The following is a 22,139-nucleotide window of genomic DNA, read 5'->3' as shown; positions in this document are numbered from 1 at the left end:
AAAAAAATAAAATAAAAAATAGTGTTCAGTATGCCGCCGCTGTGGCCCGTTATGTTCCATCTTGCGTTCGATATCTTTCAAATTGATGTTGTAAAAGACAATAAATTGTGGTGGTTTAGCCGCAGGCGAACCACAGCTGGCACCAGACACAGACAAGGGCCGTGCTGTCTGAAGCCGGAGAGAAACCGAAACGGTTCGGGGGGGGCGGGGGTGTAGGTGCAGGTGCACATGCTGCCACCTGTTCTGTCACTGTATGGTGTTTCTCTTACAGCAGATCCCTCTAAAACCCTACTTTCACTGAAGGAGTTCTGCTCCACAGAGCAAGACCCATTATGCGACTGAGTTTCATTTAGGCTGTGTTTTACTGTGCCCTTTTTTCTGGATCTTGTTGAAGTCAGCAGGCTTTCAGGTTCTCAGCTCGGGGGTTTTTATTGTCCGTGATGGGGACGCCGTTGTTGGCGTACCTGCTCTGACACGGGCTTGCGTCTGATCATTCGTGAGTGATTGAGCAGGAAACGAGCGCACAGCCGTTGTGCAGAAAGGGTTAATGCGTGGACTCGATCACAGATTAATCCGAGCAGCTTTTTGGTCGGTTGCTGCCCTTCTGGTGTCCTGCCTGTCACCGTGGCGACTCTTCATCGTACCTGTTCACGTGTGCACACAGCCAGTTTCCTGTGATCCTGAAGGAGACGCATTTGGATCAGTTTTGCCATGTCGTTTTTGATTGACAGCACGTGTGTTACCTGTTCAAGGGTGTCTGTGATGTAAGGGTGTGCGTAATGCAAAAAAGCACAAGTAGTCTAGGATAGACAGTAGACAGTTTGAAAAGACAAGTAAGCTTCTCACTCCTGAAAAATCATGAACTTTAATGCCCCCTTACGGTAAATAATTTGTATCAAGTGTGAACAACTAAGCATTCCTCATGCAGGGTGTTGATATACAGGGGTGGGTGGTGACAGACTCTGACTGGGGCGCCGACCAGAGAAATAACAACACTGTGCAATTAAAACGCCTTTCAAACAATAAATAAATAAACTTCGATTCTGTGGCCCCGGGACGCTTCGGCCCTGAACGATAGATTTGCAAAGATTGTTTATGACAGCAGTTGGCTCTGTTCATATGATGCTGACAATCTAAATATATTCGCCAAACACTTTCCTTGATTCTAGTGGACCCTTATGGAAATGGAAAAAAAATGGACTGAATATACTAAAATAAAACAGCAACACAGACACTGCAACGTGTCACAGCGTATGGGCAAAAGATACATAAGATTACCGCTTTTAGAAATGGCAGTATGTTCAATGCTCTTTTTAAAAAAATGAACTGCTGTGAAGTATTTTTATCGTGATACACTTTCAAAGTGTGTGGTGAATACATTCCGTTTCTGTAGCGGGAGTTAGCTGTGCGCACTGGAGGTAGAGTGTTGTCTGTGCTGTATCTCCTCTAGAAGGCAGATATTTCACTGCTTTGCCCCCAGGTTACAATACTGAGATGTCATACTGTTTTAAGAACACCACCTGCGGAAGGGCCTGGCTCATTTACAGCTCCACACTGCCATCTGGTGGCGGGGTGCCTTTACAACAATATCTGAGCTGGTGAATCACTGGCAATGAGTTATGTTGTTCTTGTTTCTGTGTCTTTTTTGTTGTTGATGTTGTTGTTATGGCTGTCTTGTTGAACATGGTGATATTGTCCTCTGTTGTCTGTGTTGTCATGTGTGCCCTGTGGACTAAGCCCTGGACTCAGTGATGTGGAGCTGGACTGACAGCCACAGCTGAAGTCAATTCCATCGCAATTCAGTCAGTGTATAAATCCAGCTATTGAAGTGCAATTGATTAGTATAAAAACAATCATGTTTCTATCCTCATATTCATATCCACATCCACATTATTTTTTCAGGAGTGATCCTCAGATTCAATACATTTTTTTTCAATTCAGGAACAGAGTTTCAATGAGTGACATTTCCTGAAGTGACTTGAAGTTGGTCTGACTGACTAACCCATGAACGCTGCTCTAACCCATGAACCCCACCTCTGAACCCCACCGACCCCAACCCACCCCACTCCTGACCGCACACCCATCCCACCCCATCCCACCATGAACCCCACCCACACCCAGCACAGCGCTGTATCGCACTAACACTGTTTTCTGCTCTGTTTGCTCCCGCCCTGCAGGAGCTGCCAGAGCATGACCAGCCTGTTCAGCAACACCGTCTCTCCCGCCAAAGATGGCGGGTCCTCGCTGCCCCGCCGCGCCAGCGCCCTGAGCAAGCCCCCGCTCCGCGCGCTCTACGACCTGCTGGTCGCGCCCATGGAGGGGGTGAGGCCCCACCTTCTAAAAACTAACTGAGACAGGTTCCTGAAGACGCAGCTGCCGCTTGTGAAGATCTCACTTGACGTTGATTGGCGCGGAGCTTCGGGCGCCTGTGACCCAGATTGTTGAGGATGAAAGGGAGACTTCCTTGAGAAATCAGAACAAACTGCATCCCTGTCTTACCTGACAGGCGTCTCCTCTCCTTTCATCCAGGAGCTCGGTCCTGGCGCCTCTTACCTTTAGTACACAGCTTATAGAGAGTGCTGTGTGTGTGTGTGTGTGTGTGTGTGTGTGTGTGTGTGTGTGCATGCACGTGTGTGGACGTGTACATCCACTTTGTTGTATATTCACTTTGGCATTAAGCAAAATAAGAATTTACTAAGAGAGTAATTGGACACTACTGAATTACTGAACTTTCCCTCTGTATATGTCCTCATCGTATCCACTATGAAGGAAACGGTCAGCCTGATTCTAGATCAGCACTTTTACAACACAGGCGCTGGTGTCTGACTGAATGAGATGGTTTAACCAGTCTGCTGGCTTCTGGGGCAGTTCTGACCGACCCCCTGCGCTCTCTCTCTGCTCCCCCAGGGTCTGATGCACTCGAGCGGGCCCGTGGGCCGCCACAGGCAGCTGGTTCTGGTGCTGGAGGGGGAGCTGTACCTCATCCCCTTCGCCCTGCTCAAAGGCAGCTCCTCCAACGAGTACCTGTACGAGCGCTTCAGCCTCATCGCCGTGCCCTCCATCGGGAGCCTGGGAGCCGGAGCCAAGTCGCCCTCAACTGGGACGCCCTCACACCTGGCCGCCCCTCAACTTAATGGTCCGTCCCTCACCCTGGGCCACCTCATTCCTGGGACCGCCCCTCACACCTGCATGGGCCCACCCCTCATTCCTGGGACCCCCACCCTGCATGCTCCCTCATTCTGGACGCCTCACCCTCCACCCCTGACCTCAGACCCCAGGTGCACAGAGCGCCAGAGGTCCCAAAGAGGCCCTCCCCCTTACAGTCTCCTCACAGCACACAGTGTAACAGTGACGGACACTAGTGAGGTTACCGGAGACGTGACTCACCTCGTGCTGCTCAAACACAAACACTCCAGATCTCATAGTTTACGCGTGAATCACCATTGGCCGACCTTCACAACTCTGATATGTTTGGTTGGAATATACTTGGTTATATCCTGAGAAGCTGGCAGGTTTTTGGCTCTGAAGTGCACTGCTTTTGCCAGCTTTCTATATTTACGTTACTGGCATTTAGCAGACATTCTTATCCACAGTGAATTGCACAGCTTTTGCTTTTAGACATAGTATCCGGCTTACAGCTGGATATATACTGAAGCGATTCAGGTTAAGTACCTTGCTTAATGGTGCAACAGCAGTGCCCTACATAGGGAGCCAAACCTGCAACCTTTTAAAAGCCCATTATGCTGTTATACCGTTATACGACACTGCCACTCCTCTCCTTTATTAAGGAGAGATATCGGCCTGTAATGCCAGGCCACTCTGCTGCTCTTACACATTCACTGCACACCCTCTCCACTTCACTTCTTTTTGATTTCGTCTGAAATTGCTTATGTCGGTAACACCCGTTTGAAGTGATTGTTGTGCTGCAATCCAGCACAGTGGCATGGAGTGCTGTGCAACTTTTGAATATTCATGTTTGCGTATCGCAGCTGATGTAAACCGGCTGAGGGTTTAGGAAGAGGCCTCGAGCCATTTGGGGCTCTTCAGTCATAAATGGATATGAATATTCATGAGTGCTTATGAAATGCACAGCTGAATGATAATACAGGAGTAGACTTCCAGTCAAAATCAAAATGTGACTTTTTTCATGATTAGCTGCTTTATTTGTCAGACATCTTGGTGGATAGTGATTGATTGACAGCACAATAGCAGTTGATTAATTAATTTTAGGATTGTGTGATTTAGTGACTTAATGGCTTATTGAGTGATTGAATGATTCATTGGCTGAACTCTTTATGGGTATAAATGATTAATTTATTAGGTTATTAATTGGCATACTGTGGGATAACTAGATATGTTTACCTGTGTGATTGTTTTATGTAATTATATATCCCAGTACATTATTGAAAAAATTGAAGGAGGAGATAGATTGATTTTTATGTATCTTTGATGTTCTATTCATTAAGTAGTATGTTGGTCAGATTGACTGAGTAACTGGTTGATTGATTCATAGAGTGATATATTGGTAAAATGATTTATTGATTAATTGAGTGATACATTGGGCATGTATTGACTGAGTGATTGCTTGGGTAACTTAGACATTGATTGAATGATTGTTTGTGTCATTAATTGACTGAGTTAATAATTAATTGAGAGGGCAGTTGACTAAGGGATTGGTTGATGAAGTGAGTGGTTGATTATTTAAGTGATATATTGGTTGAGTGATGACTGAGTACGTGATTGGCTGCCTCTGTCCTCAGACGCACCCTCGGCGGGCGGGGCCAGCGCTGTGCGGGGGCGTCTCCATGGCGGCGGTGGTGGGTAACCCGCGGTTACCCTCGTCGGTGATGGACCGCTGGCTGTGGGGGCCCATGCCGTCGGCAGAGGAGGAGGCGGTCATGGTGTCGGAGCTGCTGGGCTGCCAGCCGCTGGCGGGCGCGGCCGCCACCAAGGAGCGCGTGATGAGCGCGCTCACGCAGGCCGAGTGCGCCCACTTCGCCACGCACATCTCCTGGAAGCTCGCCGCCCTGGTGCTCACGCCCAACCCGGAGAGCGCCGCCGCCGCCGCCGCCGCCGCCGGGGGGGCGGGGCCGGGCGGGGTGGGCCCGGGGGGCGGGGCCGGGGCGGGGGGAAAGGGGAGCAGCAGCTACACCATCCCGGAGAGCCTGCGGGGGGGGCAGGACGACGGCAGCGACGCGGAGAGCGTGTGCGACAGCCCGCCCCTGCAGGAGTTCCTGCTCACCGCCGCCGACATCCTGGACCTGCGGCTGCCCGTCAAACTGGTGGTGTTGGGGTGAGTGAGCCAGGGCGGGGCTGCCACTGCCTGAACCTTACCTGCTAACCTACCAGTAACACTCCTACAGATTACTGACTGATAACCATTTCCTTTCACCAGTTTTCATAATCAAATCTGTCTTTTATGTGACCCTGTGATGTTTGTGCCATTCATTGCTGAAAATTCTCATAGTTCAGTTGGAGTGTTTCCAAATTTTACTGGCAGCCGAAGAGCTAAATTAAAATTCCAATACGTGTTTGACCCCTTGTCAGGGTAAAGTAACCTCATTATTGATGAAGGCACTGATTCTGTGTTTGTAACAGGAGGCACGAAAGTTTAGTTACGCAGGGAAAACAGATCCCATTTGGCAGGGCATCGGCGTCTCGTGATGCCCCAGCGCCCCCCTCTGGACAGTCAGGGGCCTACAGCCTGCGTGCTCTCCTGCACTCGACTCTGTCCTCTGCCTCAATGCCTGCGCTGGTTTAGCTTCTCAGCTGCCGAGAGAGAGGCAAGAGCGTGAATACCGAATTACCCTGGGGGGCCAGACACACTGCCTGATGTGTTGCTGACACAACTGTTGTTGTGCGTGCACACCCACGTTTGATACACAAACATGTACCATTACCTTTGTGCTCTTAGATCAATTGTGGAGATTCTTATATACTTGTATGCTAAAAAGCACCAAGATGAAGAGCAGGAAGGCATTGAACACAAAGATATTCAGATCTCTATTCCCTCAACAATACTCAGATCTGTGTTCCCTTGAACATACATAAATCTGTGTTCTCTCAAAGATGTTCAAATACGTGTTCCCTCAAAGATGCACAAATCTGTGTTCCCTCAAAGATGTTCAAATACGTGTTCCCTCAAAGATGCCCAAATATGTGCTCCCTCAAAAATGCACAAATGTATGCTTCCTCAAAGATGCTCACATCTGTGTTTCCTCAAAGATGCTATGTTCACTCAGTTTCGCATCGGCTGCAGTTGCTCTGAACATTTTTCAAAAATGCAAAAAAAAAGACCCCTTGATCCCTTGATTTGTACATTTAGAATTGAAATGGCGTTCTTTTTTTTCCTGTATTAGTGGGGTAACTATCAAACATCTGCTCCATGAAAAGGAACCCGCTGATAAACATGTTTTGCAGTTTATTTAGGGGTGGAAGTAGGAGTTTCTCAGATCTCAGATATCTTCAATAGGCTTCAAATCTCGCTAATGATCACCCAACATAAAGCGTCACTGCACCGGAGGGTGCTGAAAAGGAAGTCCCCAGCCTCCAGTCCCCCAGCACGCCTGCCTGCTGTGACCATGTGCCATTAATTGCAGTCAGGCATTAATTTTTGGTGTTTTTCGGAAAAGCGCTCAAACAAATATTTGTAAAGGACTCCCGAGGAATGTGTGTTGCCGGGTTCTTTAGAAAGCACGTCGAGTAAACATTGAAGGGCTGGTTTTTAATACTCACAAATGCCTTTAGAAATCCTAGTCAAACACCCGCAGGGCAGAAAAAGTCCTCGGTCGACGAGACCGTTGCAGAGAGGGGAGATTTTGTTGAGCGTGAACTTTCGAGTTTTACTGCAGAACGTCTGCTGGCTGGCTGTGGTCTTCCTGATTCAACGTGTCAAATCCAGAGTTGAGAGAAACGATCAGACAAGGCCCACTCAACCAGCTCGTAACTCATTGGCATGGAAACAGTCGTTTAATTTGTTAAGTGCGATTATCATGCGTAGTCTTTACTCATTAGTATTCTAAATATTTTATATTTTATTTTTTAATCGCCGTTCTGGTCTTGTCTGTTTTGATATGAACTGTCCACTTAATACTTCAAAATGTCTTTGAAAATATCAACACAACACTTTATTTCCCTCATAATATCACTTTAAGTGCTTTTAAAAACCTCTTATTTGTCAGTAAGTGCGTTTCCTCAGGTAATGTAGGAATTACTACTACAGGGTGTACTATTGGAATTTGATTTAAAACTGGTCATGTGTACATTTTACGCACTTAGCAGATGCTCTTATCTAGTACTTGCAAAGATTACATTCTTTTTTACATGCAATCCATTTTTACTGCTGGCAATTTACTGAAGCAATTGAGGTTAAGTACTTTGCTCAAGGGTTCAACGGCAGCACGGCAGCTGGGAATCAAACCAGCAACCTCAGAGTTCAGGCCCAGTTCCCTAACCACTATGCTACACTGCCACAGGGATTCAAGTACATTGTAAAACTGAGCCGCAAGATAGGAATTGCACTCAGACCAGCCACATTTAAGCCATCAAATTCCGCCTTTTATTTTATTGTAAAGTATATTATTTAAGCAATTAAACACACGCTTCATTATGTCCCCGGTGTGAATTACAGCACTTTAGCAATAAAAACAAACTGTTTGGTTCAGTGTGAACTGTGAACCATCAACTAGCCACTTGAGGGCTCTTATACTTGTTACATGAATCAGAGCCTCCTGTGCGAGGTCCTATCAGTATGGAGCTACACCAAGCCCTCCCCCTGTGTGATGCAGGTCCTATCAGGAGTATGGAGCACTGTGACTCATAAGCCCCTCCCCCTGTGCGACAGAGGTCCTATCAGGAGTATGGAGCATTATCACTCATAAGCCCCTCCCCCTGTGTGATGCAGGTCCTATCAGGAGTATGGAGCACTGTGAGTCATAAGTCCCTCCCCCTGTGTGATGCAGGTCCTACCAGGAGTCCAACAGCAAGGTGACGGCGGACGGGGTGGTGGGGCTGACGCGGGCCTTCCTGGCGGCGGGGGCGCAGTGCGTGCTCGTGTCCCTGTGGCCCGTCCCGGTCGCCGCCTCCAAGGTGTTTGTGCACGCCTTCTACTCCGCCCTGCTGAGCGGGACCAAGGCCAGCGCCGCCCTCGCCGACGCCATGAAGACCGTGCAGAGCAGCAAGCAGTTCTCCCACCCCTCCAACTGGGCCGGTCAGTACCAACACGCTTATACACACGCGTTCTCCCACCCCTCCAACTGGGCCGGTCAGTACCAACATACTAATACACACGCGTTCTCCCACCCCTCCAACTGGGCCGGTCAGTACCAACACACTTATACACACACTTATACACACGCGTTCACCCACCCCTCCAACTGGGCCGGTCAGTACCAACACGCTTATACACACGCGTTCTCCCACCCCTCCAACTGGGCCGGTCAGTACCAACACGCTAATACACACACTTATACACACGCGTTCTCCCACCCCTCCAACTGGGCCGGTCAGTACCAACACACTTATACACACACTTACACACACGCGTTCTCCCACCCCTCCAACTGGGCCGGTCAGTACCAACACACACACTCATACACACAACACGCGTACTCACACATATACACACACTCATACACATACACACACACTCACACAAACACACATGCACACACACGTGCAGAGCAGCAAGCTGTACTCCCACCCCTCTAACTGGGCCAGTCAGTGCGAGTTTCGTGTGTTGCCAGGTATTCTCCATCCCCCAGTCTGTGTGAGTTTCGTGTGTTGCCAGGTATTCTCCATCCCCCAGACTGTGTGAGTTGTGTTGTGTAGTTCGTTTGCTCCTCCCTCTGACTAAGCCCCTCCCCCTCCACTCTGGTCTTGTGTCTGCAGGCTTCATGCTGATTGGCAACGACGTGAAGCTGAACAGCCCCTCGTCTCTGATTGGCCAGGCGCTGGCGGAGATCTTGCAGTACCCGGACCGGGCTCGGGACGCCATGAGAGTCCTGCTCCACCTGGTGAGCCCTGCTCATTACGTTTAGTAAACGTACCACAACAGGAACGCTGAACGCCAGATTCCAGAGAACCAGCGGCCTTCGCCCTCTCGTGCCCGAATCACGGCTTCTCAACCCCCCTCCCCCAGAAGGCCTGCAACCGCGTCCTAAAGCCTTCCCTCCCCCCCGCCCCAGGTGGAGAAGTCCCTGCAGCGGATCCAGAGTGGCCAGCGGAACTCCATGTACACGTCCCAGCAGAGCGTGGAGAACAAGGTGGGCGGGGTCCCGGGCTGGCAGGCCCTGCTGACCGCCGTGGGCTTCCGGCTCGATTCGGCGGGAACCGGCCTCCCCGCCGCCGTCTTCTTCCCCACCGCCGACCCCGGCGACCGGCTCCAGCAGTGCAGCACCACCCTGCAGTCCCTGCTCGGTACGTAGGGGGCGCCACCGGGGCTGCAGCAGGGATGGGACGCTTTGAGATGCCATAGCTCTTTAGACCAGGGGTGCTCTTGTTTGCTTTAACTGGCTCGTATTAAATGACGTGTTTGATGAAGGCAGAAGCTGCATGTTGATCCTTACAGTATTAGTGTCATAGTGTTGTCATACTGTACCCCCCCCCCCCCCCAGGTCTGCCTCCCCCTGCACTCCTGGCCCTCTGCAAACTCATCACTGCCTCAGAGACTGGAGAACAACTCATCAACAGGGTAGGCCTCTGACCTGCCACACACACACACACACACACACACTCTCACATACACTTACACACACACACACTCTCACATACACTTACACACACACACACACACTTACACGCACACACACACTTACACACTCTCCCACACACTTACACATACACGCACACACACACACACTCTCACATACACTTACACGCACACATACACACACACACAAACACTCTCACATACACTTACACACACACGCACACACACAAACACTCTCACATACACTTACACATACACACACACACACCCTTACACACCCTTACACACACAATACACACGGGCTTACAAGCACACACACACATGCACTTACACATACACACACACACACGCACTCACATACACTTACAGACACACGCACACACACACACACCCTTACACACACACACACACAATACACACAGGCTTACAAGCACACACACACACAAACACTCTCACATACACTTACACATACACACACACACACCCTTACACACACACACACACATAATACACACAGGCTTACAAGCACACACACACTCACACATGCTTACACACACACACACACACACACACACACACTCTTATGCACCCTTTCCCAGCTAACTCAAAATGCTCCAAGAACATTGGGGAACATTCCAGTTATGTTGTCATTTGTTCTGAGATCATGTTATGATTATTATGGTCTTATATTTACTGTTCCACGCATGTACTGTACTAATCTCACAAACAAATGTTCCTGTCATGTCACAGAAAAACCTAATTGGAAGTATTCCCTGATGGTTAATATTTAGTCATGAAAAAACAATGGAGTATACATATTAAGATTAAGAGGCAGATTAATATACCATTGGCTTTCATTCGCGGTAACATTCTCATTATTTTTAACTTGATAACAGAACTGAATAACATCCCTAGGCCATTACTTCAATGTGCTTTGTGACTTTAAAAATAATGCAGGGAACTTGCTTAAATGTAGGGACTGGTATTGAGGTTTACCCTAACATTCGGGGAAAGTTCCAGGAACCAATGTTGGTTATCTGAGTTGCTCCTGTTCTGCAGGTGAATAAGAACAAGGCCACCTGCTAAATGAATACATCTGAATGTAAATATTTTACCAGGTCTAGACTTAGGCTGTTATAGTCTTTAAAGAGACCTGAAAACACTGTGAGACTGCACACCTTCAGGACCAGCACTGGAAACCCCTAGTGTAGATTGATACATGCTCTGCTTCATCCTGGAGCTTATGTGTGCTGCATACGTTGCATGTCTGGGAACATCTTCAGCCAGGTCTTGCACTGGCACTTACGTAACTCAGGTGTGTAGTTCGGCGGTTAGGGAACTGGACTTGTTACTCTTTTTAGGGTCAGTTCTCAGGTGGGTGAATTTCGTTGTACCCTTGACCAAGGTACTTAACCTGAATTATTTCAGTAAAGTATCCAGCTGTATAAATGGATCTAAGCTAAGTAAGTGCGTTGCTTTTAATAGTGGGCTAAAATGTAATGTGTATTGTATTATCTGCATGGCCAAAGTCCCATAGCTTTGCTTGGTCTCTAATGCTTGCAGTGAATGGCTAACGCTTGGTACTAAATACTATCTCTCTCTCTTCCTCCTAATCTGCTACCTGAAGGCTGTTAAAAATGTGGTGGGAATGGTAAGTTCCATCTAAGCAGCAAAGAGTCCCCCTGTTTTCCCTGCCGAGTTCACTGGTTTATTAAAAGGAACCTGTCAGACCAGCATGCCACAGCGTTCCAGAAAGATGCAATTCAGAATCTATGAAGGATGGGGGATGAATGCAAATTTTAGCTCGATGCAGATTTTACTGCACAGACAAAGAGACCAAATAACAGAAGATTTACTGCCGACCGTAAAATCCGCAGACCCTTTGAAAACTGTGATTTATGTTGCGTTACCTTTCCTCCCTCCAAAGACACAGTCATAACAGTTTTTTAATTAGCGTTGTTATAATTTCAATTCTGACTGGGATCACTGGAGGGTAAGGTGTAATGTCATTGATTAATGGATGAAAAGCCACGCAAACAAACAACAAACTATTTTTTTTACAGCATAATGACTTTGGGTCTCTACAATGCCTGTTAAGTTCTAGTGACTTTCATGAAGGTGTGTTCCCCTGTGTTTTGTGCAAAAGTATTACATCATCTTTGTTCATGGGAAAAATATAGCAAATGAACCTCAGCGTGGAGGACAGAATTGAAGAGCTAAACAAACCGTAAATCTGAAATCTGTACACTTCAGTAAGAAGGTCCCTGATTTGATTGGGTGCACTCAGAAAACAACCCCACAATTCCCCAAACCTAAATTTCACAGAGACAGTTATTTGTTATTAATATCAATTTATGGTGCTACTGCCAGGACTTAAAAGCATTAGTAAACATTAGTCTTGATTAATAATACAGATATTATCTTTTTATTTAGCTAGCTATTTTTATGGTTTCCTTTGAATTTGCATCCTCTGCATGTGAGAAATGCATTTCAATAGAGCAGTAAAATTGATATGCAAAGAATGTGGAAATGTCACGTGATGTCATGCTAACCTGGTCAGGCTAATCCTCATTTGACTTCATGGTGCTTAATTGAAGCCCCATAAAATACATGGGAAAACCTGATGCTGTATGTGGTCTTTCATCCCCACCATGATGGACACCTCCACGCACCAATCCCATCATGCACTCCTGCCTGGGCAACATTCTCTCCCTCTCGGTTTCTCTCTCTCACACACACACCACAAATTCAAACCAGTTTAGGTATATAGCATGTGCATATATGGCATATAATATAAGAAACTGTGATATACTATATTGTTATAATATATATATATATATATATATATTATGCCGATGAGCAACAACATAAAAATGACCGATCTGTCGTTCTCACCCTCCCTTCCTCCCTCTTTCTTCCTCCCTCTCCCTCCCGTCCCCTCTCTCTCTCCCCCCTTCCCTCCCTCTCTCTGCATAGCTCCACCAGGTGCTGGTCCAGCTGCAGACAGGTGAGAAGGAGCAGGATTTCTCCGTGGCTCCCATCCAGGTGTCCATCAGCGTGCAGCTCTGGAGGTTGCCAGGTTGTCATGAATTCCTCGCTGCGCTGGGTGAGTGGCTGGTGTTGAGCCACATATTTCTGTTGTCCCATCAGACACTGCGGTCTCTCTCTCAGCTCCTACCTTCTTTCCATCCTCTCTGCTCCTGAACTACAGGAGGTTCTGGCGGGTAACGGGAGTCTCTGGCACTGAATTACAGTACAGAATGCCCAGTGCCACATAATTGTCTTTAATGCATTTTCAGAACATTAATCAAGTAATATATTTCATCATCAATGGGGGGGAAACTTTCAACGTTAAGAACGCAGAGCTTAGCATGTGGTTTGTCGAATCTATGGCGTTTTATCTATAAGGAGCTGACTATCTGGTGAGTCTGTAGAATCTATGGAGTTTCTATAAGGAGCTGACTATCTGGTGAGTCTGTAGAATCTATGGAGTTTCTATAAGGAGCTGACTATCTGGTGAGTCTGTAGAATCTATGGAGTTTCTATAAGGAGCTGACTATCTGGTGAGTCTGTAGAATCTATGGAGTTTCTATAAGGAGCGACTATCTGGTAAGTCTGTAGACTAGTTTTGCTGGGGATCTCTTTAATGTTCGCATCATGTCTGAGCATTTGCATCTCCCTCTCTCTGCTTATTTGCGTAAATAATTTGTGTACATCTCTCACTCAAAATAATAATCAGAGGCTTTTATCAGTGATCTGATAAATCAAAATGAATGTTCCCTAGAAGGCACAAAAAGAGGGAAATGAGAGTGGAAAAGAAAGAATTAGAAAATGAAGTTTTGGGCCTGTTTTCATAAAACCTCTCAGTTTTGCCTTTTAGCAAGGTCTTCTTTCATTCAGTCACCACAGAGAGTTCTGCTGATCATGCAGATTCACCTTGTCATTTGACTGGCTTGGCTCTTCTGCTCTCTGCTCAGGGTTCGACCTGTGCGAGGTGGGCCAGGAGGAGGTGGTGCTGAAGACGGGCAAGCAGGCCAACCGCCGGACCATGCACTTCGCCCTGCAGTCCCTGCTGGCACTTTTCGGTAAGCCCTCCAGCCGTAATTGAACCGTGCAACCGAGAGGACCCTGAGGGGGTTCGCTGGGGACCCCTCTTAGGTGCCGGGGAACCTGGCAGTATGCAGCATTTTGCAATGTTGCAACCTTCACAGTGATGACCCCCCCCCCCATCCCACCCCCCAAAATTTTAGATCCTCCCATGAAAGTTGTATATCACAGGAGAAGTCCTCCCCAGCATGGCATAACAGTTTATGTCCTCGTTTATGACCAGCATCCTCATACTGTTCCCTCCTGCCATTTATGCAGCTGGAGATTTTTACCTAATGCTCCCGATTGCATGGCAAGAAATTTAAGGTTCGAGATGAAAAATCCTCAGGTTATAGCAGTGCTGGGAAATCTCGTCTCGATTAGCATGCAGCAATCTGAAGCAGTTGGAAACCATGTTGCCACCAGTCCTCCGAAATGCATTTCAGGTTCTCTAGTGGACCTCAGGGACTTCCGTAGAAAGCATTATAGATTTGAACCCAAGACCCCAAGAACACAACTGAATGTTTCTTCCCCATGACTGATTTTAAACATGCCCTGAACGACCATCAAGTTTTTATTTATTTATTTATTTTGGCTTTAAAGCAAGAGTTCATTGCGGCCTACACAACAGAATTACTGCAACCATCACATCATAGCTGTGATTGAATTTTTCCTGCTGTTTTGACCTGAACTTCAGTTCAAACTTTGGAGGCAGCATGTTGCGTAAGCGCTTGGGACTCTCTAACTGGTGTGGAGCTTACTTTCTCCTTCCTTGGGCTGTAGAATTAGCCAGAATTAGGACACTTGCACAACAGTTTTTTTTCTAAACTGGTTGTAACCGGTTTTACTACAGCCAGTCAGCCTCTTTCAGGTGGCTCTAGGGTGATGACGGTACAATAAACTCAAGTCAGCGGCTCCAGTGTGATGTTTCAAGAGTAAAACCAAAGAATTGATAACCTGCACCCTTCTGGTAAAGATCCAGGTTTTCTCTTCTGAATGCATGCTGTAGAAAGGGTCTCTTCCCTCTGTCTTTCCTTGTCTGTCTCCCTAATCCTCTTTCCTGATTTCTGGCCTTCTCCCAGACTCCACCGAGCTGCCCAAACGGCTCAGCCTTGACAGCTCCTCCTCTCTGGAGTCCCTGGCCTCGGCCCAGTCCGTGTCCAACCAGCTGCCCCTGGGCTACCCGGCGCCACCCTTCTCCCCGCCCTGTCCCGACAGCTTGGCCTCGGACGCCATCTCCGTGTACAGCCTGAGCTCCGTGGCCTCGTCCATGAGCTTCGTGTCCAAGTCGGAGAGCGCCTGTGAGTACCTGGGCCAACGAAGGCAGCAGGAGCTGGAGCGCCACCGGGGCGGGGCGGGCCTGTTCTCCCCGAACCGGCACCCGGGCGTCCCGCGGAGCCGCTCGTCCCCACACGGGGCGGTGGGTGGGCGGGACGAAGAGGAGTACGAGGGCTACTCCATCATCAGCAGCGAACCCCTGGGAGGCCACTGCGACACCCTGCCCCTGCCCGCCGGTCACCGCAGCAACCGCGGCCGAGGGGGCGGGGCCGGCGGTGGGCGGGGCCACGGCGGGGCATCGGTCTCCTCTCGGGGCAGCGTCAGCACGCCCACCTCGCCTGTCAAGGCCGCGCCCGCGCCTGCCCCCGCCCCCGCCCCCGGGAGCTCGACCCCGCCCTCCCAGAAGACGGGGAAGGTGAGCAGCTCGGACACGGGCGAGTCGGACCAGTCCAGCACCGAGACCGACAGCACCGTCAAGTCCCAGGAGGAGAGGACGACAGCACCCCCGCTGGACCCCCAGGAGCTGGCCAAGAAGATCCTGGAGGAGACGCAGAGCCACCTACGGGCAGTGGAGTGCCTGCAGAGGGCCAGCGGCGAGGGCGGGGGGGCGGGGTCCGGGGGCGCCTGCACCCCCACCGGAGGCTCCGCCTTCCGCTCGTCGGAGACCAGCGCCTTCAGCCGGCCCCAGAGCAGCACCAGCATGAGGGGCCAGTCCTCCCCCCTCTCAGTCCGGCCCAAACCGCCGTCCCGCACCTCCTCCCTGCAGAAGGTCAGCTCGGGCTACAACAGCCCCGCCACCTCCGACACCTCCCTGAAGGAGGGGGGCCACCCCTCCCCCACCCCGACCCTGGACGGCCACGCCCACTTCAAGCTCAAGTACCCCAGCTCGCCCTACAGCGGCCACATCTCCCGGTCGCCTAGCAACGTCTCCCCCAGCTCGGGGCACCAGTCGCCCTCCGGTAGCACCCCCTCCCCCGCCCTGTCCTACTCCTCCACCGGCTCCGCCCGCTCCAGCCCGGCCGACGCCCCCGATATCGACCGCCTCAAGCGGGCGGCCATCGACGAGAAGGTGCAGGCCATCCACAACCTGAAGACCTTCTGGGCCAACGCGGCCGCCGCCCAGCAGCACCAGCAGCACTCGGGCCCCGTTCGGGCCCTCCGTCCCGGCCAGAGAGGCACCGGCACCGCCGGGAGGGACGTCCTCAACCTCCTGAACCTCTCCCCGCGCCACGGCAAGCCGGGCGGGCCGGGCGACGGGCTGGAGCTGCCGGAGCTGGGGCTGAGGTCGCTCGACCGCGGCGCCAGGAACCCCCCCAACGGCCACCGCAAGCACGACCCCCGGAAACTGCCCCCCTCGCCGGCCACCTCCACCAGCAGCAGCCCCGGGGCCCGGCCAATCCGGCTGCCCGCCGGGAACGGGTACAAGTTCCTCACGCCGGGGCGCTTTTTCCCCTCGTCCAAATGCTGAGGCGTCTGCCGTTTCACCCTCCCGCCCCCCTCCCCCCGATTGGTCTCTCGATTCCCCTTCATCGACGATTGGCTGTCCTCTCCTGATGGTGTCAAGGTGCTTTCTGAAGGACCTGATTGACCAGTTGCCCTGGAGATGTGCGAAAACGTGCAGCAGCTGGGACTGGATTGAGAGCGCACGAATACTTACACCTCCGCCTACACTGTAAAAAAAAAAAACACAAAACAAAAACGACTTGGAGAAAAAGACTCTGAAAGACCTGACACTGTGCGTGCCAGGAGGGACTGTAGCTACCAAGCGGTGTTTCCTCGGACGTGTTGACTGTTTGCGTTAGCCAAGACGATGCAGCTCGGACTGTTCCGTTTCCTTTTATTCTATTTTATTTTTAATATAATAATTATTATTGTTATTATTATTATTGTTGTTATTATTGATTGTTGTTATAATAGTTATTTTGTTTTGTAAATTAAATCCAGTGTTTCGCAATCAGTATTAAACGTTTTTATATGATGACGAAAAGCAAACAGGACTGTGTAAAAAAAAAAAAAAAAGAGGAGGAAAAAGATCTCATATTTTTATTGAAATGGCAAAGAAGGCACTTTGCCTGATTTCTTTGTGATTAAGTGTTAATATTAAAGCATGGACTCTCTTCCTATTCAGTGTTTCAATGTCTTTTTAGCACATGACTTTTGAAAACAAATGGGCGATCATTCGGGAAATGCAAAAAAAAGGCACCGCAATGTCATTTATCAGTAAAACGGTTTCAATAAAAATCAGGTTTTCTCTCTTGGAATGTGTTCTAATGATGTGTTTGTTGATGAAGATATAAAATTAGTACAGATGTCCTTTTTATTATTATTGGACTCAGAGAAAGATTCTAAAACACGAGCCATTTACATGAAAAAATAAACATCTGAGTTTATGCCCCATTTATTAGTATTGAGAAGTGTTTGCCAAAAACATAATTAATATTTTCTGGATAAAGTATGCATTACTTGCATCCCAGTATTGTACGTTTTTTCAAATATAAAGTTAGATCCTGTGCTCTTATAATCTGTAACTACAAATCCAGTCCAAACGTGTTAGCATGTAAAGTATATGATCTGCAGTATGCAAATTCAGAGTGTATACCCCTGCATAGGAGCCTAGAAGCAATGCTGATGGTTTCATGCTGTTGGTTTTGCTGTGCTAACATGTTTCCATGCCCCACCCCACAATTCTAACTACATTCTAACTTGTTAATCCAATTTTGCTGTTTTGGCAACTATACTCAAACAGACAGCTGCAAAAAAATGACACCTTGCTTAATTTCAAGTATCTTTCCACAGTTTTAACCATTTGACTTCATTCTCAATTTGACTTCAGCTTCATTTGTTTGCCACCCTTTATCTAACGATAACCAGGACCGGCCAAGTAACATTGACCAAGAAGAATTTTTCATGTGTTTTTTTCCCCCACATTAACTCCCATACATTGCATGCTATTATGTACTGAACAATATAAAGTCCCATTTTAAATCTGACTGGTTCAGCACTGTAATGTGCATTCTCCAGGTGAGAGTATAATGCCTCCAGACATGTACCGTTCTCAGAACCCAACGGTGAATGAAGTCTCAGGGTGAAGTAAAGTTGGGAGGCCGATTGGCTGACAGCAGTCCCTGTCCTCCAATCAGCTCGCTCTGCTATCGACTCGGGAGGGTGCAGACAAGCACGTGTTTTCCTCTGATGCAAAAGATGCCTCAGCTGCCTCTTTCTACGCACCTCGGTTTGCAAAGCCAGGCTCACGCAGGCATGATGCAACAGGCGGTCTTGTGGGTTCCCAACCAATCAGAGGAAGCCTCTGGTGTCACCCGAGCCAAAGTAAACCCTCCCATCCTTGGCCAGCGCTACAGCCAGGTATGTGTTCCGCAGCAAGGTTGCCGTCCACAGTGGGCACTTACGCAGTCTGGATTTGATTCCAGCCACGAGAGGCCGTCCATGCACTGGAACAGTCCCTAAAGATGATGAGCCTCCCAGTAGTCAGCTTCTAACTACAGCCTAGAATCTTCCGCACAACCAGGCCTCAGCCAATTAGACAGACTGGAAATGGGCTGAATCCACACCCTGAGCCAGCCAGGGGAGGAACGGCTTCCCTTATACTGTCGGTTTACTCAGCCAGTTTTCTTTGTCTACACCAGGGCTGCCCAGGCCTGCTCCTGGAGACCTACCATCCTGTACATTTTCATTTCAACCCCAATTTTGTACAGCTGACTGTACTAATGACCAGCTCAACGAGATCTCTAGCAGTTGAATGAGTTGTGCTCTGTTAAGTTTGGAGTGAAAACCTACGACAGTGAAAAATGGATGATCTCCAGGAACAGGGTTGAGTAGGCCTGTTCTACATCAGGGGTGTCCAGTCTTATCGGAAAAGGGCCGGTGTGGGTGCAGATTTTGGTTTTATCCCTGCACTAAGACACCTGATTCTACTTTTCAAGGTATTGATTGAAAACCATTATTAGCTAAATCAGGTGTTGTAGTGCTGGGCTAAAACAAAACTTGCATCGACACCTCAACGCCCTTTTCAAATAAAATTGGACACCCCTGGTCTACACCATAAAGGACAGAAGTGGCCAACCCAGCTGCTGGAAAGCTGCAAGATCGGCTGGTTTTTGTTGTGACTCAGCACTTAACCGATCAATTAAAAGGTGGTTTCTTTGGTCTACATGGTTGTTGTATTTAAGGTGAAAACAAAAACCAACAGACCCTGCAGCTCCCCAGGACCAGGGTTGGCCACCTTTGCCTTTTATAGTGTATGCTTCCTTGCCAGTGTTGCCTTTAGCTTATTTTTGTGTGGGGGTTTATTTTAGGCTGGGGTATGCTATAGAGTATGTTGTGACAAATTACTTGTAAAATGTACTATAAATAATGCTTTTTGATTGATTGGTTGGTTGGTTGATTGGATATTAGTCCAAAGCAAAGAGTCAAGGGGTTCGATTGTGAATTAGCTGTGGTACAAACCCACAGTCTCCAGCTTTCCACCAGGCACTCCAACAGAATGCTGGTGGCCACTGTAACAGAGTGCATATAATTACTGTGTTTTTTGTCTTTGTAATTAAGTTGATAGGAAACTTAATCTGGAAGCATTTCACGAGGTGTAGGAAGGGACAAAGTGGGCGAGACTGAGAGAATTACATTGTGTGTGAGATAATAGACAAAGTCTTAAAACAGGCTTTAAAAAAACGAATCAACAAATAGCTATTAAGATCAGGGAACCTGATAATGCAGCCATATTAGTCTGCATAATTGCAGCTTTAATCCAGTTAATTTGCTGCTGCTTGCATATGCCCTGGTAGAACAATGACTGATTATAATTAAATGTATGCGGTCAATGGGAAAATACCCCAGGTTTCCTGTGTTATATACACAGTGTTATATGGTATGGCCTAGGGTAAACTTAATCAGATAATTAAAAGGATTAGTTTGAGTACGCCCTGGATCAACTTTTTTGAATTAACATAATTCCTTGTGTAGAAGCCAGTCTACAGTACGACAGCTACAGCAGCTGAACTGGAGCGAACGCTACAGATGAGCTAAACGGTTTCCTGATCCAGGCTCAAAGGCATCCAGGAATCCTCCCTCCATCCACCCCTCCGTATAGGTTTTAGCACGTAAGGCTATATATTTTGAAATATTTTCCCAAATCTATATATAGTCATTGCATATCAGGTCTGGCCAGGGGTGCGCTGCAGTACATTAAAGGATCCCCTGTTGGAAACCCAGGGTTCTGAATACTGTAGAACCCTCAGAAACAGAAAAGGCCCGATCTTTTGAATCATTTAACGGATAATCAGCTTGACTTCCGAAATCAATAATACATTGAGTCATTAAAACTTCCCGAACGGGATGAGGCAGGACCGTTTGAACACGCTCCCATTTCAGTTCCATGGGAATTGCTAATGCTGTTGCTACATTACCGGATCTAACGTGACTTATTATTGTGTGCTGGAAGATGAAAGAGGCAGCTGTTGGTTTGGATGTCATTCAAAATGTAATCTGAGGCGTAACGTTTCACCCAGCTGGCAAGTGTAGTTTTTGAACAATAAATAAATTAACAGACTAGCCAAAAAAAAGAGAAGCTACTGTGGGAAATCATTTCTAATAACAAGGAAGTGGAAAAACAACATCTTTGAGCAAAAAGCTAACAAACAAAACCTTTTCTGATCCAGGGATCCCCATCCAGGCTCAAAGGCATCCAGGGGACCCCTATCATACTGTAGGTGAGAAATTGGTTATATTTCAAAAAAAGGTTTTATATTTTGAAATATTTTCCCTACTCTATTAATAAATGTAAAGGCCAGAGACCCCCTACATTACCTTCAAGGGCCCCCTGTTGAAAACCCTGGTTTTAAAACAATATATTTTTGGTGCTGAATTCAAATTTTTTTCATTTTTAATAACAAACATACGAGTGTCAGTACACATTCTGACAAACATGCTAATTTCCTGAGGCTAGTCTTTATGGGGTCTCGTATCATTTGATTAGAACATGTTAGGTCAGGTCACCTTCACACAGACAGCATTGATTTGACTTGCCTTGAATGGAGAAACGTCTGCTGGGTAACTTCCATCTTCTGTTCAGCCGTAATGATGCGCTTGACAAGACGTAGACCACAGGTGTCAAACTCCAGTCCTGGCGGGCCGCAGTGTCTGCTGGTGTTTGGAGTGTGCTCAGCACTAGTGTTTCATTTTGGTCATTGATTGGCTAAGGAAACCACACACCGTGTTCTGAAGGCCTTTATTGGCAGCTGATTGAAAGGAAACCACAAAAACTTGCAGACACTGTGGCCCCCTGATGTAAACAATATTTCAGTAGACTGGAGGCAGTCGCCACAGTATCAGTAAAAGATGAAAAAAGACATTATAAAAAATCACATTTGGCTTTGCTACCTGCATTTGCATTACTTTGATTAGCAAATATGTTGAAACCAGTATGCCCTCATTCAGATTATATATCTGCTATCAAATTAGTCAAAAGTTGAAATAAAACATATCACTTTTTTTTTTAAATTCTGGATTTACTGCAAAATGGCTGTAGCATAAAAATACAAGATAATTGCATTTGAAATATAGAAATTCATGTGGCATATGATTCACTGACCGCCATATCCTTTCTTATCACTATTAGCCTATTCTGTAGTATTTTATTTGATTTTTTTCTATGCATCCCCTTTCATCTACTAAAATAATGATTTGTTAGCAAAGCCTTAGATAGAGATTTCAACTGATAATGAGTGTTTTGTAGTTGTTCATGACCATGAAAGCACTTTTGTACGTCACTTTGGATAAAAGCGTCTGCTAAATAAATGTGATGTAATGTATGTTGGGAATGTTGATCAGTATCTATACATTTAAAATAACAATAATGATGGAAGATGATAAAGTGAGATTTTGTTTGGCGCCATTTCATTATTGTAGTACCATTTGAAATGAATGGGAAATCACAACACACGATGTCGATGCGTTTCCCTTCGGCTGAACGACAAAGAATCTGACCAATCCACATTTTAATGGTACCCTCTCCTCACTCGAGCAACAGACTGCTGGGCGTTTCTAATTTGAC

The 22,139-nt window shown here is 47.6% G+C and overlaps 1 protein-coding gene across 1 annotated transcript in view; it reads left to right on the top strand.

The window, feature by feature from the left end:
* ttc28 (tetratricopeptide repeat domain 28) overlaps positions 1-17,334 on the top strand; it is a 280,485-nt gene extending 263,151 nt beyond the window's left edge. Inside the window, exons 15-26 of the mRNA XM_064307030.1 lie at positions 2,178-2,322; positions 2,908-3,086; position 4,009; positions 4,761-5,293; positions 7,962-8,209; positions 8,890-9,014; positions 9,186-9,417; positions 9,615-9,691; positions 11,337-11,360; positions 12,686-12,815; positions 13,687-13,794; positions 14,878-17,334. Coding sequence (XP_064163100.1) covers positions 2,178-2,322; positions 2,908-3,086; position 4,009; positions 4,761-5,293; positions 7,962-8,209; positions 8,890-9,014; positions 9,186-9,417; positions 9,615-9,691; positions 11,337-11,360; positions 12,686-12,815; positions 13,687-13,794; positions 14,878-16,541 — 3,466 coding nt within the window. The 3' untranslated portion in view covers positions 16,542-17,334. The remainder of the gene's footprint in view (positions 1-2,177; positions 2,323-2,907; positions 3,087-4,008; positions 4,010-4,760; positions 5,294-7,961; positions 8,210-8,889; positions 9,015-9,185; positions 9,418-9,614; positions 9,692-11,336; positions 11,361-12,685; positions 12,816-13,686; positions 13,795-14,877) is intronic.
* Positions 17,335-22,139: the final 4,805 nt, after the last annotated feature.

Source organism: Anguilla rostrata, chromosome 14 (genome assembly GCF_018555375.3).
Source record: "Anguilla rostrata isolate EN2019 chromosome 14, ASM1855537v3, whole genome shotgun sequence".
NCBI classification, from domain to species: Eukaryota; Metazoa; Chordata; class Actinopteri; order Anguilliformes; family Anguillidae; genus Anguilla; species Anguilla rostrata.
The sequence above is the reverse complement of the archived record's forward strand: the minus strand, read 5'-3'. Positions and strand labels throughout refer to the sequence as shown.